The sequence below is a fragment of the Sphaerodactylus townsendi genome, linkage group LG03, assembly GCF_021028975.2.
Source record: "Sphaerodactylus townsendi isolate TG3544 linkage group LG03, MPM_Stown_v2.3, whole genome shotgun sequence".
NCBI classification, from domain to species: domain Eukaryota; kingdom Metazoa; phylum Chordata; class Lepidosauria; order Squamata; family Sphaerodactylidae; genus Sphaerodactylus; species Sphaerodactylus townsendi.
This window is the reverse complement of record NC_059427.1, coordinates 165,809,682-165,825,831: the sequence shown is the minus strand read 5'-3', so window position 1 is coordinate 165,825,831 and position 16,150 is coordinate 165,809,682. Positions and strand designations below refer to the sequence as shown.

At 43.7% G+C, this 16,150-nt stretch overlaps 1 protein-coding gene across 1 annotated transcript; it reads left to right on the top strand.

Moving 5' to 3' along the window:
• Positions 1-325: 325 nt before the first annotated feature.
• COIL (coilin) lies at positions 326-15,461 on the top strand. The gene is given in 8 exon segments (XM_048491687.1): positions 326-600; positions 3,404-4,207; positions 4,209-4,536; positions 7,071-7,157; positions 8,309-8,356; positions 11,763-11,832; positions 13,196-13,284; positions 15,262-15,461. Coding segments are annotated over 8 exon segments (1,776 nt in total). The 5' UTR covers positions 326-340; the 3' UTR covers positions 15,352-15,461.
• The last annotated feature ends 689 nt before the right edge of the window (positions 15,462-16,150 follow it).

The window sequence follows — 16,150 nt, the reverse complement described above, 5'->3', positions numbered from 1 at the left end:
AAATAGATCCATGATCCTAGAATGGATTAGAATTCAACAGTGAGACAGTGGGAAGTCATTTGGTTATTTTTCTCTCTTTTTTTGGTATTTAATTTTCTTGTTTTGCATTGAGGGGATGGTAGTGTGAAAGTGTTTAAGGTTTTTTTTGTTCATGTGTATATTGATAAAATAAAAAGGGGGGGGGGGACAGCCTAAAGACACTAGCAACAATTAATGTAGGTTCACCCTCTGCTTTATTCTGTCATGTGTCTCTCACGCCGCAGCAGTTGAGCAAGACTGTTTGCTAGCGAGCGCGTTTGCATCGATTTGTCCCGTGCGGCGCGCCGTAGCCGTTTCCAAGATGGCGGCCCCCTTTGCCGGCGGCCCGGGCTCCGTCCGGGTCCGGCTGCATTTCGACTACCCGCCCCCGGCCAGCCCGACGTGCGGGGTCTGCTGGCTGCTTCTGGAGCCGAGCCAAGTGCGCCTGGTGACCGACTTGTGCAGCCTCATCCGGGATAAGTTTGGCTTCAGCCGCCGCGCCAAGCTCAGCCTGTTCCTCGACGGGGCTCTCCTGCCGCCCACGGAAAGCGCGCGGCTCGTGCGGGATAACGACGCGCTGAGGTCGGGATGCTGCAGGAGACGGGGCGTGGATGAAAGGGTCGGGGTAGCCAAACCCTGAGGAAGGAGGACGGGGCATTGGTGCGGGGGGGGGGGGTAACGTCGACCGGTGGCGAGGACCCTGCTTTGCACCTCTGCACTTTGTAACTCAGCTTTTCACTTTACAATACAGTTATTCACTTTGCAGTGACGCTCACCATCAACAGTGCTATTCCCTATTATAGTGATGGCGAACCTTTTCGAGACCGAGTGCCCAAATTGCGACCCAAAACCCACTTATTTATCGTAAAGTGCCAACAGGGTAATTTAACCTGAATATTGAGGTTTTTGTTTAGAAAAAATGGTTGGCTCCGAGGCACGCATTATTCGGGAGTAAGCTTGGTGGTAGTCGATGGCTTTGCTTTGAAGCAACCATGCAACTCTTCCAACGGGTGACTCAAGACCCTAGGAGGGTTTACTCAGAAGCAAGCCCCATTGCCACAACCGAGCTTACTCCCAAGTAAAGGATTGCGCTTTAGTTTAACAGCGCTTAACAGGGTTACCTACGCTACTTCCCCAAAACTAGGTCTTAGGTTTAATGCTAATAATCGAGCCCAGCGGCCCCGGCCAGCCTATATGTGTAGAGGGGGCACTCTGTGCGTGCTCACAGAGAGGGCTCTGAGTGCCACCTCTGGCACCCGTGCCATAGGTTCGTCATCACTGCCCTATTAACACTTTGCAAAACAACTATTCACTTTACAGTGCTGTTCACTGTTAACAGTTCTTTGCGCCGTTAACATTGTTAATAATCAGGGTCCTGGATACCAAATCCCACGAGGAAAGGCTGAAGGGCTTGGGAATGTTCAGTCTACAGAAGAGGAGATTGAAGGGGAACAAAGGCCGTTTCCGCACGGGCAATTAATGGCGGCCTGGAGACGGCAAAAACGCCGTCTCCAGGCCGCCATTCGCACAGGGGGCGCAGCTGCATCGCAGCTGCGCCACGAAGCCGGCGTTTCCCCAGAGCGCTTGGAAGCGCTCTTGTTGGGGAAACGCCGCTGTGAAGCGGCTACCCGGGCTTACCGCGTCCCGGGCCTCTGGCGTGGCGAGCCTGGGACCGCCCTACCCTGCTGGAGCAGTAGCGCAGGAGCAGAGTGTCTGAGCACCTCGGCGGCCTTTCCAGGCGACTGTCGTTGGCGAGCGCCGGCTCGATGGCGCCGGCTGCCGGCTGTTTCAGAACGTCGATGCGGACGGTCCCAGCGTCATCAGGTCAGCACAAAATGCGCCGACCTAGCCGTTTCCGCCTCCGTGCGGAAACGGCCATAATGAATCTCTTTTAAGTATTTGAAGGGCTGCCACTTAGCCGAGGTCAGTGAGCTGTTGTTCCTGCTACAAGCAGAGGATAGGGCATGCAATATATGGTGGAAATATATCAGCTGGACATTAGGAAAAGAATTTACAGTGGGAGTGGTTCAGTAGTGGAGCCAGCTGGCTAGGGAGGTGGTAAGCTGTCTTCAAGCAGGGGCTGGATAAACACTTCTCTGGGATGCTCTAAGCTTGATCCTGCGTAGAGCAGGGGGTCGGACTATTTTGGCCTGTGTGGCCCCTTGCAACTCTGTGGTTTTTCTTCTGTGATCTGTGCAATGCTTTGAACAATTGAATTCTAAAATTAAGAGTTATGTAGTATTTTTTAAAAATCAGGATAAAGTCACACAGCTTGCCGACAGTTGGCCTTACTTTGGATTTTGCTAGGGACCAAAGTGGTTACTTTTGTAAAACTTCAAAGTTAACACAGTGATCTTTATTTTTTAAAAAATCTGTACGGCAGGCCTGTATCACTTTTCTTCTATTATAGAGGGATCAGGGTTGAGATGGTGACTTGGCAAAGTAAGACTGCCAAAAGAGTTGTTGTGGGGGGGGGGAGGGGGGGCTGGTCTGTGTTTGTGCCTACATACATGGTTTTTATAATTTTTCTTGTGTTTATTTGTATATTAATTATTTTTGTCTCTATACTGAAAGTTATGGATAGAATGTTGCAATATGCATATAGTTGGCACTCATGCGTTTTATGAATAGAGATTGTAGCCCAGGTATTGAGCGTTGTTGTTGTTGTTGCCCATAAACATACATAGAATTATTTGCTAGCCACGCAGAGTACATTAACTCTTCTTAAGATATTTGCACTAGCAAGAAGGCAGTTCTGCTGATGAATAGGATTTGCTTGCATATGTTTTGGTAGAATGGATTACAGGTTCAAGTGAAGAAGAAGAAGAGTTTGGATTTATATCCCCCCTTTCTCTCCTGCAGGAGACTCAAAGGGGTTTACAATCTCCTTGCCCTTCCCCCTCACAACAAATACCCTGTGAGGTAGGTGGGGCTGAGAGAGCTCCGAGACTAGCCCAAGGTCACCCAGCTGGCGTGCGTGGGAGTGTACGGGCTAATCTGAATTCCCCAGATAAGCCTCCACAGCTCAGGCAGCAGAGCTGGAAATCAAACCCGGTTCCTCCAGATTAGATACACGAGCTCTTAACCTCCTACGCCACTGCTGCTCCTGTGTTTACTTGTGGTTCTGAAGAGATGTGTTTACTTGTGGTCTCAACCTGTGGGTCGCAACCCCTTTGGGGGTTGAAAGACCCTTGCGAGGAGTACGCCTAAGACTCTCTGCATCAGTGTTCTCCATCTGTAAAATGGATAAATGTTAGGGTTGGGGGTCACCACAACATGAGGAACTGTATTAAAGGGTCACGGCATTAGGAAGGTTGAGAACCACTGTGTTAGAGGGACATACGTAAATGATTCTCCAATAATTTCTTGTGTGTTTTCTTGACAGAGTTAAATTGGAAGAGATTATCAGAGGAGACAGTTACGAGGAAACCACCAATGGTTTCACAGTCCCTTCGAAAAAAGAGAGAAAGCGACAGAGACAAAAGCTGGAGGCAGAGGATTCTAACAGTGAAGACGAAGAGCATCGAAAAAGAAAGAAGAGTAAGAGGAACTCTGAAAACTTTTCTAGCCCGGAAGAAAACAGTGCAAATAAACAGGGTCTTAAAAAACGTAAGAACAAGAAAGAAAATGTGATGGAAAGAGATACTGTTGCTGACAGTAAAAGTGACGGCAGCACTTCTTATTCCAGGAAACTTAAAAACCAAGTCAAGACTAAAAGTAAAGGGAAGACGCAAGAGACAGCGAGCAAGGACAAAAAGCAGACACCAAAGACACTTGAAGCAAGGGACACTTCCCAGAAGACGCTTCTGACGATGAAAACTACAGCTGCAAAACCCAGCACAAAGCCAGGTGGAACCTCAAGTGAATCCTCTGCTTCATCTGACAGCGACAGCAACGCTGGGTGCCCCAAACAAACACTATCACATAAAACTGAGGCGGCAGCCCAGCGCGCGCAGAAATCACAGTGTGAGGATTTTCCTGCTAAAGCCATTTCTGCTTGTAAACTAGCCGCTAACCCTAAAGATGGAAATTCCGCAAAGTTAGTAAAAAGTCACGTGGCTGAGGGTCAGTCCTCTAGTTCGGATTCCGATTCCAGTTCAGGGGCAGAGGGAGAGCAGCCAAGCAGTAACCTGAAATGTAAAATGCAATATGACAGAACTGTATATCAGCCCGACTTGAAGACCAAACCAAACTTCCTCTTGAGGGTCAGTAAGTTCGAATGGGAACTTGCCCGCCAAGACCACCAAGGCAAATACAGGATTGGGCCAGTCCTTGAAAGGAAATAGGGGCCAGAAACTTCCAGCTACTAGCTGTGGGCTCAATGCAAGCCCCAGTGTTGCTATAAGGGGACGTGGAAGAGGTGAAGTCTTGTGGAGAGGACCCAGGGTTCGTGGGTGTCATGGGATGGTCAGGGGCAGAGGGAGGGGAGAGAGGCCTTTCTTCTTCAATTACAATGGTGAATACCCAAAACAGCAGCAGTTGAATGAATCAGCAACTAATACTTCAGTTATTATCCAGGTGAGTCTGAGGGTAAGCGTTGAGTGCTTTCATTGATGCCCTGTTCTTATGTTTACCCATGACAAATTTACTTTTGGAAAGATTCAGGCATCAGGAAGTGGCCTTGTGAACTCTCATGTGAAAATGGTAGCTGACTGTTTTTTTTGTCTACAGTACTCAAAATTCACCCTAATCTTCCCAAATTTATTTGAGCTACAATCCTGACACATAACAGAACACTCATAATACTAGCTTGCTTAGCCAAAGCTTTCCATATAATGTGTCTTCATGTGATATTACTATGCAAATGGTGTATTCTATTCTTGGCTAAATTGTAGAAAAAGTATACGAGTTTGTATTTATACCCTGCCTTTCTCTCCTGTAAGGCATCTCCAAGCAATATGCTTTGGAATATGCTGCCACAGGATGTGGTGATGACCACTAACCTGGATAGCTTTAAAAGGGGCTTGGACAGATTTATGGAGGAGAAGTCGATCTATGTCTACCAATCTTGATCCTCCTTGATCTGAGATTGCAAATGCCTTAGCAGACCAGGTGCTCGGGAGCAGCAGCAGCAGCAGCAGCAGGCCATTGCTTTCACATCCTTCATGTGAGCTCCCCAAGGCATCTGGTGGGCCACTGCGAGTAGCAGAGTGCTGGACTAGATGGACTCTGGTCTGATCCAGCAGGCTCTTTCTTATGTTCCTTATGTTCCAGTATATTTGGTGATTTAACATTATTAAACAAGCATGAACCGCAAAATTAAAGGCAAATCAGGCATACGGAGCATTCAACTACAAATGTAACAGTCTCCTTTATTAGGTACTCCTCCCCGCTCCCCTCCATCCCATCACTGCCTTGCTGGATCAAACTATAGTCTAGGAGTCCCCAGCGTGGTGCCTAAGGGCACCATGGCACACGTTGACATGTTTCCTGGTGTCTGCCAAGTGTTTTTAGGAAATGGGTGGAGCCTGGCAGGGTTTTCGCCCAGGAGGCTTCCGATTGGAGATTTCATCAGCTGCGCAGATGTTTTAAAATGTTGTTTTGACAACTGCTGCCAGCACAGCACAGCACAAGAGTTTATGCTGTTACTCAGGTTAAGCTGTGGCAGTTGTTTTGTGGCTGGCTCTGCCTCCTCCTGCAGCCATTTTGTTGCAGCACCTTCCCTGCCATGTCAGAATTCCGAATGTGCCCGCAGGCTGAGAAGGGTTAGGGACTGCTGCCATAGTCCACTTAGCAGGGCATTGTTACCTAGCTTAACAGGGGGAAGTATTTCTTTTGGGGTTAACGCTGGGGAAGAATAGCTCGGTTCAGCAAATACATTGGGGAAAGAGCTTAGCTTGGCAGAGCTTTGGGGAGACCAACTCAGCTTGGCAGAGCTTTTGGGAGAGGCAATTCACTTGGCAATGCGAGAGGAGGCTAGGCTGGAATCTTTGAGACTATGTATATGGGGAAATATGGCAAGGGCGTTCCATGAGAGTAACACAAGGAGTCAAATCAAGTTTAAAATGTTTATAAATTTGATTTCAAAGCACATACAGGAAGATATGGAGGCACATACACACATGTTCTAGAGATATAAAAGATTGGGAGAAATAGGTTTGGATGATAGAAAGGGGTGGAGGCAGTAGAGACGATACGTTACCTAATGGTTCCAATGCAGCGAGCGAAGGAGAAGGCAGGGACTCAATGCCAGCACAGAGATCCAGTAGCAGAATATCGTCTCACACCAACTTGACCAAGGGAGGAGTTCAGGTTAGAAATGAGCTTAAAGGCTTAAGGACTTTAGGGTGGATCGCTAGTTTGGTGGGGAAAGACCCTTTACGTGGGGTTTCGTTTCTTGCATCTGTGCTGGGTGCAGGGCTGAGCTAATTAGCAGCTCTATTGTCCTAACCCAGGGGATCAGTTAGCCAATTGTTCTCTTGATTACATTGGAAACACTTTGAATAGGTGGCTGGCAGAGTGAGTCTCTGGCTGTTGTAATTTAATGAGGGCAGCAAGATTACATCAGGGATGGGAGCACTTAGGAAGTTTTAGGGACAGCTGAAGGGAAAGAAGGCTGCAGCATCCCAATTCAAGGGATAGTTCACATTTACAACTCTATCAACAGTAGCTCTGGCTTGGGTGTGGACATCAAGGAGCAAATGAGTAGATTTATTTTCTACTGACTGCCATTTCTTAGGCTTGCTTTTTAGCCTATTTTATCCTGCGCCACACCATATATCTGTTAACATTAATATATCAGAAATATATATCACATATATATTCTATCCATAAATATCCCGGCTTGGATGCGTGTTTTAAGATGTGGGGTGGAAGGGGAGCATAACAGTATTCTGCTTCAAATGAAGCCATATAGATGCCTCTGGATGTTGGCAAAGAGACCCTGATGATGATTTTAACCCCCTGTCATTTGTCCTATTACCTGGAAATCAGAGTTATAATGTTTCTGAATGTGGACGATCCTTCAGTATATCTACCATCCCTTTTTATTAATGCATTGCTTTTAATTTGGATTTTAATTTCTAATGATGTTTTTAATAACCGTTTAATAGAATCTACCGGAGGTTCCAAAGAAGGACTATAGTACACTACCTCTGTTAGCTGCTCCGCCACAAGTAGGAGAGAAAATTGCCTTTAAGGTATGAAATCTTGAATTGGTGTTTATAGCATCTCTTAGCTGTTGATTGCAGCAGGGTGTAGAAAATGGTTGGCTGGAATTAGCCTACTTGGGTGGGTTGGTTACTGTATTTTATTGTGAATGCATTAGCTTAGTTCTGCCTTGCTATCATCAAGCCTCCCGGTGAATGTGTTGCTTGCACGCGGAGGAACCGTGAGGCTTCAAAGATGGCATTCTTCTTTTTTTAGTCTACATTGAGTCTCTGCAAGAAAAAAACGACTGAAAAGAAATAGAACAAGTCGTTTCTGTTAACCTTTGTAAAGACAAATGGGATTTTTATAGATCATTGGAAAGGTTATGTAAAGAAGTCACAAAGAGCCGCACAACCTCTCAAGCAAATTATTTGAGCTGAGTTAAATTAGGAATGAAAACCTTTCAACTCCATAAGTTGTCAAATAGTAATTATGTTTCTAACATGGAGTACAGAGTTCAGTGTTGAAGATCTCACCGTACTTCTCATGAGAGTGCAGATTCAGTCACACACAGCTAGAACGAGTGGTTCTTGTTCTACAAACCTTGTTCTTGTAGAACCTTGTTCAACAAAAGTGGTTCTTGTTCTACAAACTACAAACCATCCTGTGAGAGATGTTACAGGCGAGGCAGATGAAGGTACTGTATTTGTGTGTGAATCAGCCTACTCTAAATGAAAGCCAACCGTGGTTTAAGTGCCATCTTTTGCTGGCTCAGACAATTGATTTACTCAATAGCTGGTTTCATTGATGATCGCGTTCTTCGGATTGAGACCTCACCTGTCTTGTGTCCTGCAATGATTTTTTACTCAGGACGTCAGGAAATAAACCTGGGATCTTATATGCAAAATAGTCCCTTCTCTGCCTTCATCCCAACCCTTGCAGAATTCATTGAGAGAGGGATGAGAAAGTAAGAGAGAGCGGATGATTTTTTTTCAGTAAATTTTTGAGAATAATTCACTAATTTCTAGTGAAGACAAATGGATTCTGGAAAAGTCCCAGGAACTAGCTCCACGTCTGGTTACTAAACCTAGTAAAAAGTGTTTTGGTGGAACAGAGTAGAGATAGGAGTTAAGTAGGATAATGTAATTTGCAGAGACCCCAAGCATAAATGACATGGTACAATTTTCTTTTCTTTTAACAGCTTTTAGAACTAACTGAAAATTACAGTCCTCAAGTATCTGATTTCAAGGTATAGATAGCTGTTCACTTCAATATCTTTTTTGATCTTTTATGTTTATTTTTAATGGTAAAATGGTGATTTATGTGTCGGGAGAGTCCTAGTTCAAATTTCAGTCAAACCATGAACATACTGGATGAAAAATCAAACTGTGTCAAAGTTTTGGACGTTAGTTCAGTCGCCATCTTGTTGTTTAATTGTTTTGTTATATTTAATTAGTTCATCTTTGAATGCTATTTTATTCAAATAGTATATGTTGAATGCTCTAATGATAACCTATGTAAGCCGCCCAGAGCCTGACAGCTGGGAGAGGGCAGGGTATTATTGTTGTTGTTGTTGTTGTTGTTGATACAAAAACAGTAATACAGCAAACAAGATCACTATGCTGGATTTTGTATTAAATCTAGGACTGTGTGATGTATTGACAAATAATGCGTGCAGAGCCGAGTAGGGTGGCCTTTTGCAGCTGACATATGGTGATTTTGTCAGTGCCGATTGTTTTTAAGTGCCATCTAAGGTCTTTATTATTATTGTTGTTGTTGTTGTTATTTGTCTTCCACACACTCTTCAAAATCTGTATGGCTTATTTCCCTTTCAGAGTTGTGGAAAGGCTTATTAAGGTAACATATGCAGTGAACTTCGTGTACTTGGGGAAGGCTATATTTAAAAAGTATAGTTCAGTCCCTTCCTTTGATAACTTGCCAACAAGGCAAGACTAAGAATCTCGGTTAGATCTCAGTCAAATGCAACTTGAAGTTGATTACGCATCTTCAGGAACATCTATTATTGTTATTATTTATTCGATTTGATAAACCGCCCTACCCCCGGAGGGCTCAGGGCGGTGTACAACAACAAACAACGACACAATAAAACAAATCGAATAGCCCCAGTTAAAATAATACAAAACCTTAAAACTATAGCAGTGTAGCCTTCTGACATTGAGGATGTATTAGGTCTTGGCTCAAAGACCAATAAACGGACTCTGGGTTCAAGATCAGTAGTCTTTATTGAGGATGGCAACAAGCACTCTAAACTCCAAGAAGCCAGTTCTGCTGATCTGGCTTCTACATTCATATTTATCCCCCAGGTTTTGCTCCCTATAAGTCCCCCTCCCGTTTTCCCAGAGAATGTGAGAAAGTAAAATGTGAACAAGAATGTTTTTTGAAAGCGGTCCTTCAAAGGCTGCATCAGCGATAGTCAGAAAGTATTCTGCTGGGTGCACATCCCCCTCCCAAAGCCCCAGCAAGGTCAGCCTAGTAATCTAAATTTACAAGCACATAGGAATAGATCAAACAGTAAAGAGCCATTAACACATCGGAAAGCAGGTTACATTGTAAAGCATATCAATCCCCATACAGCACAATCCATACTCCCTCACACAGGTGTGAAACCCGTCATCTGATGGCGCCTTGGCGACTGATGCAGGAGCCATTCCTGACATTATGCAACATTCTAAGGCACAGGTGTCAAACTCACGGCCCTCCAGATGTTATGGACTACAGTTCCCATCATCCCCTGCCAGCAGGGTGCTGGCAGGGGATGATGGGAACTGTAGTCCATAACATCTGGAGGGCCGTGAGTTTGACACCTATGTTCTAAGGTGTTAAATTGACATGTTTTCTGAACTGGTAAGCAGTGTCTCTGACCTAGCATTTACCCATCATCAACAGTTATATGCTGTTAGTCTTTTCCTTTAGCATGCTTAAGTTACTGAGTAAGAATTTCAGGTTGCACCAATACTATTAGCTACCAGTATTGCCAAACAAGCGTCTTAACTAAACCCTTGAAACTAGCAAGAAGTGCGCATTTTGATTGCAAGTAAGCGTCACATGTTGACCAAATAGTTCAATGCTGAAGATAAGAGAAGTTTACAATGTACAGCCCAATCCAGATTAGGCTTCCCTTTGAAAAAAAGATAACAACCAGCTGGTTATCCCCATAGCGCAGTGATGGCGAACCTTTTTGAGACCAAATGCTCAAATTGCAACCCAAACCCCAGTTATTTATCGCAAAGTGCCAACCCAGCTATTTAACCTGAATGCTGAGATTTTAGTTTAGAAAAAACCGGTTGGCTCCCTCTTCCTCTGTCCCACCCGCTCGAGCAGGGGCCAGCCTGCTCTAGCCTCCAGCAAGTCCTGCGTGCACCACTCTGTGCCTCTCTAGCATCTCTGCTTCCTCTGCGCTCCCCCCCCCCCCTTGGGCAGAAGCCACCCGGAGCACAGGCACCAGGCCCACCAGCCGAGTCCTCCCTGGTCACCACGGTGCGCGCATGTCATGCTCAGTGGCCCAGGCCAGCCTAGATTGTGTGTGTGTGTGGGGGGGTGATTTTCCGCTCCCCACATGACGAACTTTGTGTGTGCATGCCCACAGAGAGGGCTCCGAGTGCCACCTCTGGCACCCGTGCCATAGGTTCGCCATCACTGCCATAGCGGATAATGGAGATATGTCATGAAAAACATGGCGTATCTCCAAGGCCGAATCCGAAGGCTGGACGGGCAGTGGACTAAGGTCAGCTCCACACCCTGGCCTGCCTCTGGAATGCCCCTAGCCACGCCACCACAGCTTTCTGCATCAGCGGGCCTAGGCAAGGACAGCCGCTTCCAGGTCTGGTGCTGCGGAGCCGGGTGGTGTCCACCCACCTGGGTAAGTCACTCCTTGCCAGTACATTTTCCCCTTGCACCAGCAGGGTGGGCACCCCCGCTGGCACAGGACCGTGCCGGCTCAAGAGGTAGGTCCAGCCTGCCTGCCCCCCTCCCCCCCAGATTGGGCTGCCTGTTGCTGAGTGAATTTTCTGTTTTTGGATCAAATAGAATAGAATAGAACTTTAATTTATATACCACCCTCCCCTGAAAGGCTCAGGGTGTTGCACAACAAAATATATATCAATAATATAACATATAACAGCAGTATCAGACAGTATTTCAAGTAACAAATATTGATAATCAAACCATCATCAATATAACATTATGACATTACATAGCAGCAATATAACAACATCAGCACAACAAGCTAATTCATTATGTACATGACAACAATAAACATAATACCATAATATCATAAACACAAAACCATGGGTAGGAGATCATAGCAATACCATAACATTATGCAACAATATTAAACATAGTAAAAACATAACATTATAAACAGCATTGGTATGGTGTTTAAGCCAGTTCTTTGCTTTCGATGACCTCTGTTTAGAAAATCTGGCTCTACTACCTGCCTTCTATTCCATGTTCATGCTACAAAGTGATGAAATGTTTGGAACTCATTTGGTAACATGTTGATTTGATGTTTGATGTGTTGATATTATCCACCCAGCATTTTGTTCACATGTATAAGTATCCTCGGCAGACCAAATGTGTAAATTGTTCTTGAACAGTACCGCTTTTTTATCCTTTTCTCCAACTTTTTTTTAAAGGAAGGAAAAATCATCAGTTGGAGTCCCACAAACAAGCAAATAGAACTTGAAATGCTGTCTTGTTCAGCGGGTAAGTGATGTTTAACCGAGCATGAATATTTGTTGTTTTTACAAGCAGGAGCGGGCTGGTCCCTTTGAAGTTGTTTCCGTTTCTTTCTCGTCCCTGCATTATTCCGATTTTAATTGCAAACTAATTATAGGAGTTTTGTTCCTGCCAGCTGCCATCTGGTTAAAGAAAGCTTAAATTAGTTACCATTTGAGTTTGTTCTAACAATTTTCCATGGGGCTAGGCAACAGCTTACAGGATTTTCTGTAACAATTTCCTGCCTACCATATTACACAAGGAATTTTTAAAAAGCATTATAGTGGTTTTTAAATAATATTTTTCTTAATTTTTATCCATATATGAACACACACCAAAATATAAAACTATAGGGGGAAAAAATCAAACCCTATAACAAGCAAACTAACAATAAAGTGGATCTTATTGTTCTAAATAATATAGATGTGATCCAAATGAGAGAAAACCTTCAATCTTAATTATTTCATCTAATATCCTGCTATTTAATTATTTAATTAACATCCACTAATATAGATTTTATGAGCAAATCATATAAATTAATAATAACACATTCCCTCCTGGCGGCCTCATTGCCTTCCGTGATTTGGGAGTCGGGGGCTGCCCAGAAGTCGGGGGCTTTCTCTGTGATGGCCCCGGTATTCTGGAACACTCTTCCTCAGAAGGTTCACCAGGTGTTGAGTCTTCAAGAATGTAGGTGCCTGGCCAATACCAGTGGCCAATGTTACAATAAATTATAATGTGATATAAAGTGCAACAAAGTAATACAGATGTGCAAACTCACAAACATGTAACCCAAACCTTTCTTGTATATACTATATCATACATGGAGTATCACCTGTTACAATTATCCCCTAAGCACTGTAAAGCACACAGTATTTAAAAAGTCACTTTTACTCTCAGCAGAGGCGAACACTCCTATTCAACAGTTTGTTTCAGACCACTCAAAAGGCATTGCACTGTATAAAGCCACCACTTTTTACTTGCATGCTATAAAGTCTGTTCGATTCTCTCAGAAGGTAGTATTCACTTGTGGTCACAAGTATCCTCCAATGGCCTTCACAAGAGTCCTCAAATTGCTTTCCTTGCAATAATACAATGCTCAAGGACAGGAGCCGTCTGTTGCCATCAGACCTGGTCCTCGGTTATTTACATCCATAGGGACTTAACCCTGCGCAATTAAGTATCACATATCAAATCTCTAATTATATATATTAAATCTGATACCTGCCTAATCAGGGAATATTGTAACTTAACCAGAATGGGTTTTAAAATAAAGATGATAACCCTGATTTTGAGTAACTTTTGTGCGACATTTTAACAGTATTTCAATATATGTATATATTGTGTTCAGTGGCAAAAGAACCTGGAAAGTTTGATCTGGTTTACGAGTCTCCAGATGGATCAGTAACGATAGAGCGTGCAGTCTCTCAGGATGAAAAGGTACAGTATCAGTTTATTTTGACAGTTCTTCTGGATTACTCTTGAAAAATCCTTCTGACAACTTTTCATAGGCTCATTCCGCACATGCAGAATAATGCACTTTCAAACTGCTTTCAGTGCTCTTTGAAGCTGTGCGGAATGGCAAAATCCACTTGCAAACAGTTGTGAAAGCGGTTTGAAAACGCATTATTTTGCGTGTGCGGAAGGGGCCATACTTAGGTCTGAAGAGAATGGCCTTATACCACCACTTGTGGTACAGCACTTGTGGCAAAGGGGTCCTGTTTTTCAATGTGGAAGGTTGCTGTGTGCTGGGGATGGTCCTGAGATTCTACAGTGCTGAGATTCTATGGTGCTGGGATTCTACAGTGCTACTTTGTATGCTCTGTCCTTATACTGATGAGTATCGGCTCTGTGGATATATTTTGTGTGTGAATGCTGTGCCCACAATGGGATTGGATAGTTTCCAATTCATTTTTGTAAAAATAGGTACCTGGTACAAATTGTGGGTCTGCAACACCACTAAAATGAGTGCAGCATCATGTTGTGGAGCCTATGCTGTAAATTATAGGACAGAGGTTTACACATTTATATTAGATTCCACCCCCACCCATAATAAAGTACTGATGTTTTCTCATTTTGGCTTTATATGAATAGGCTACTGTTGTGCCTTCTTTTTGTCTTTAATTTGCACAACATCATAAGAACATAAGAACATCACTGAGCTTTGTGCACTTACTTCTGCAGCGTAGCTGAGTGCTGTACTGTGGGGTTTGCCCCGTGGCTCTCCATTTAAAAAGTCTCTTACTGTGAGGCTTCCTCCTCCTTATGGGCATATTGGCATTTAGCCTGCCCATCGCTTCCTGCTCGCCTACTCTGGGAGGTTACGCTTTCTAATTGGTTGATTAGCGTTGCAGGGAAAGGGAAGCTCTAGGAAAGCTGTGTTTTGACAACCATACAGCTTCTCTTATCTGTGGTGTGGTGGCTTTGGGAGAGGCAAAGAAAAATGCATAAACGAAAGTCTATGGTGAAGGAAAGGTAAGCTCACTGCAAGGCGGAATGTAAGTGCGTAAATGAGCACAGATTCACCCTGTAAGCATAAGCATACGCATTTTATTGTCATTGTGCACGCACAGCGAAATTTACAGCAGCATTCCTCGATGCACACAATTTCAGACTCATACCCCATCCTCACTTTCCCCTTCCTCCACCCATCCCTACACAGCCCCAAACACATCAACACGAAGCCGCGGAGTTTAGCATAGCCACAGCTCTAGAGTAGAAGCTGTCTCTAAGCCTCTTTGTCCTAATTTTGATAGACCTGTATCGTCTGCTGGATGGTAACAGTTCAAAAAGAGAGTGTGCTGGATGAGGCGGGTCTCTCAGAATATTTTGGGCTTTCTTTAGGCTTCGGGAATTATAGAACTCTTCCAAGGAGGGGAGAGGGCAGCCAATAACCATCTGTGCAGTAGTGATCACCCTTTGGAGCGCCTTCCTATCTGCCACTGTGCAACTGGAGAATCATACACAGATGCAGTAGGTTAAGACACTCTCTATAGCACAGCGGTAAAAGGACACCAGGAGTTTTCCATTCAGTTGTTGTTTCCTTAAAAGTCTCAGATAGTACAGTCTTTGCTGGGCCTTCTTAACCACCGTGGCAGTCTGTACGCCCCAGGTCAAGTCCTCTTTAATCATAACGCCCAGAAATTTAAAACTAGCCACCCACTGTACTTGATCTCCATTTATAGTCAAGGGCTGAATTTCTGAGCTATTCCTTCTATAGTCCACTATAGTTCTATAGTCTACAGTTCTATAGTAAGCATTTGTATTATGCACCGGCCTTGTTTATTTAGTGCTTTCTTGGAGCAACTCATGTTTTGGTAAATGTTTTGAACCGCAAGTATTAAACGTATTCAGTACTGGTGAAATTTCATGTACTTATTTTGTGACGCCTGTGTGTCTTTTTGTTTTTGTTTTCAGATAACTGAAAGTTGGGATGCGCTGATTGAACCAAGACTTATTGTTGATCCTCCTAACAGTAAACTGACTACTGAAAATGGAAATCCTTAGGATGCAAACTTGCTTGTTCCATGTGTAAATAGTCTGCACTGCTTTCCTCTTGGTTCTGAGCACAGCAGATATACTCTGATATTTTTTAATAAATAATTTCTAAAATTAAATTATGACTACCTTTTTAACAGCTTTTCTCTTTGACCTTGCAAGAGCCTATAAAATGACCTACTACATACACACAAATAAAATTACACATTGAAATATTTGAAGTATACCAGTCCAGTTTATGCTTTTCACTGGCTTAAGTGGGAAGCCCATCATGCCCTTAGAATATTTTTTAAAATTTAGTAAGCTTAAGGTGATATATATGCTTTAAAATTCCAGCTTGGTTGGCTGTTGCAGAATTAATTTGACCATGTTTTTATTATGATACATGCTACCCTAACTTTCTGAATGTAGTGTTTGAATGGAAAGGAGGTACAGAAATAATTTAAGTAGAAAACTTTTTTTATTATTAATCCAGTGGACTGCAATTTTGTCAGGATTTAAGCTGGAATAGCCCAGTATGTGGAATAATTCATAATCCTTTAGAAGGATAATTCATGATCCTTTAGAACAGCGGTTCTCAACCTGTGGGTCGCGACCCTTTGGGGGGTCGAACAACCCTTTCACTGGGGTCGCCTAAGACCATCGGGAAACAGTCTTTCTTTATTTTATATATGCCAATTTTATGGTTGGGGGTCACCACAACATAAGGAACTGCATTATATATAGACAAGCCTTTATTGGCATTCCAAAATACAATAAAACAATTGTCCATAAAAGACAGATAGATACAACAACCATTCAGAGTCTT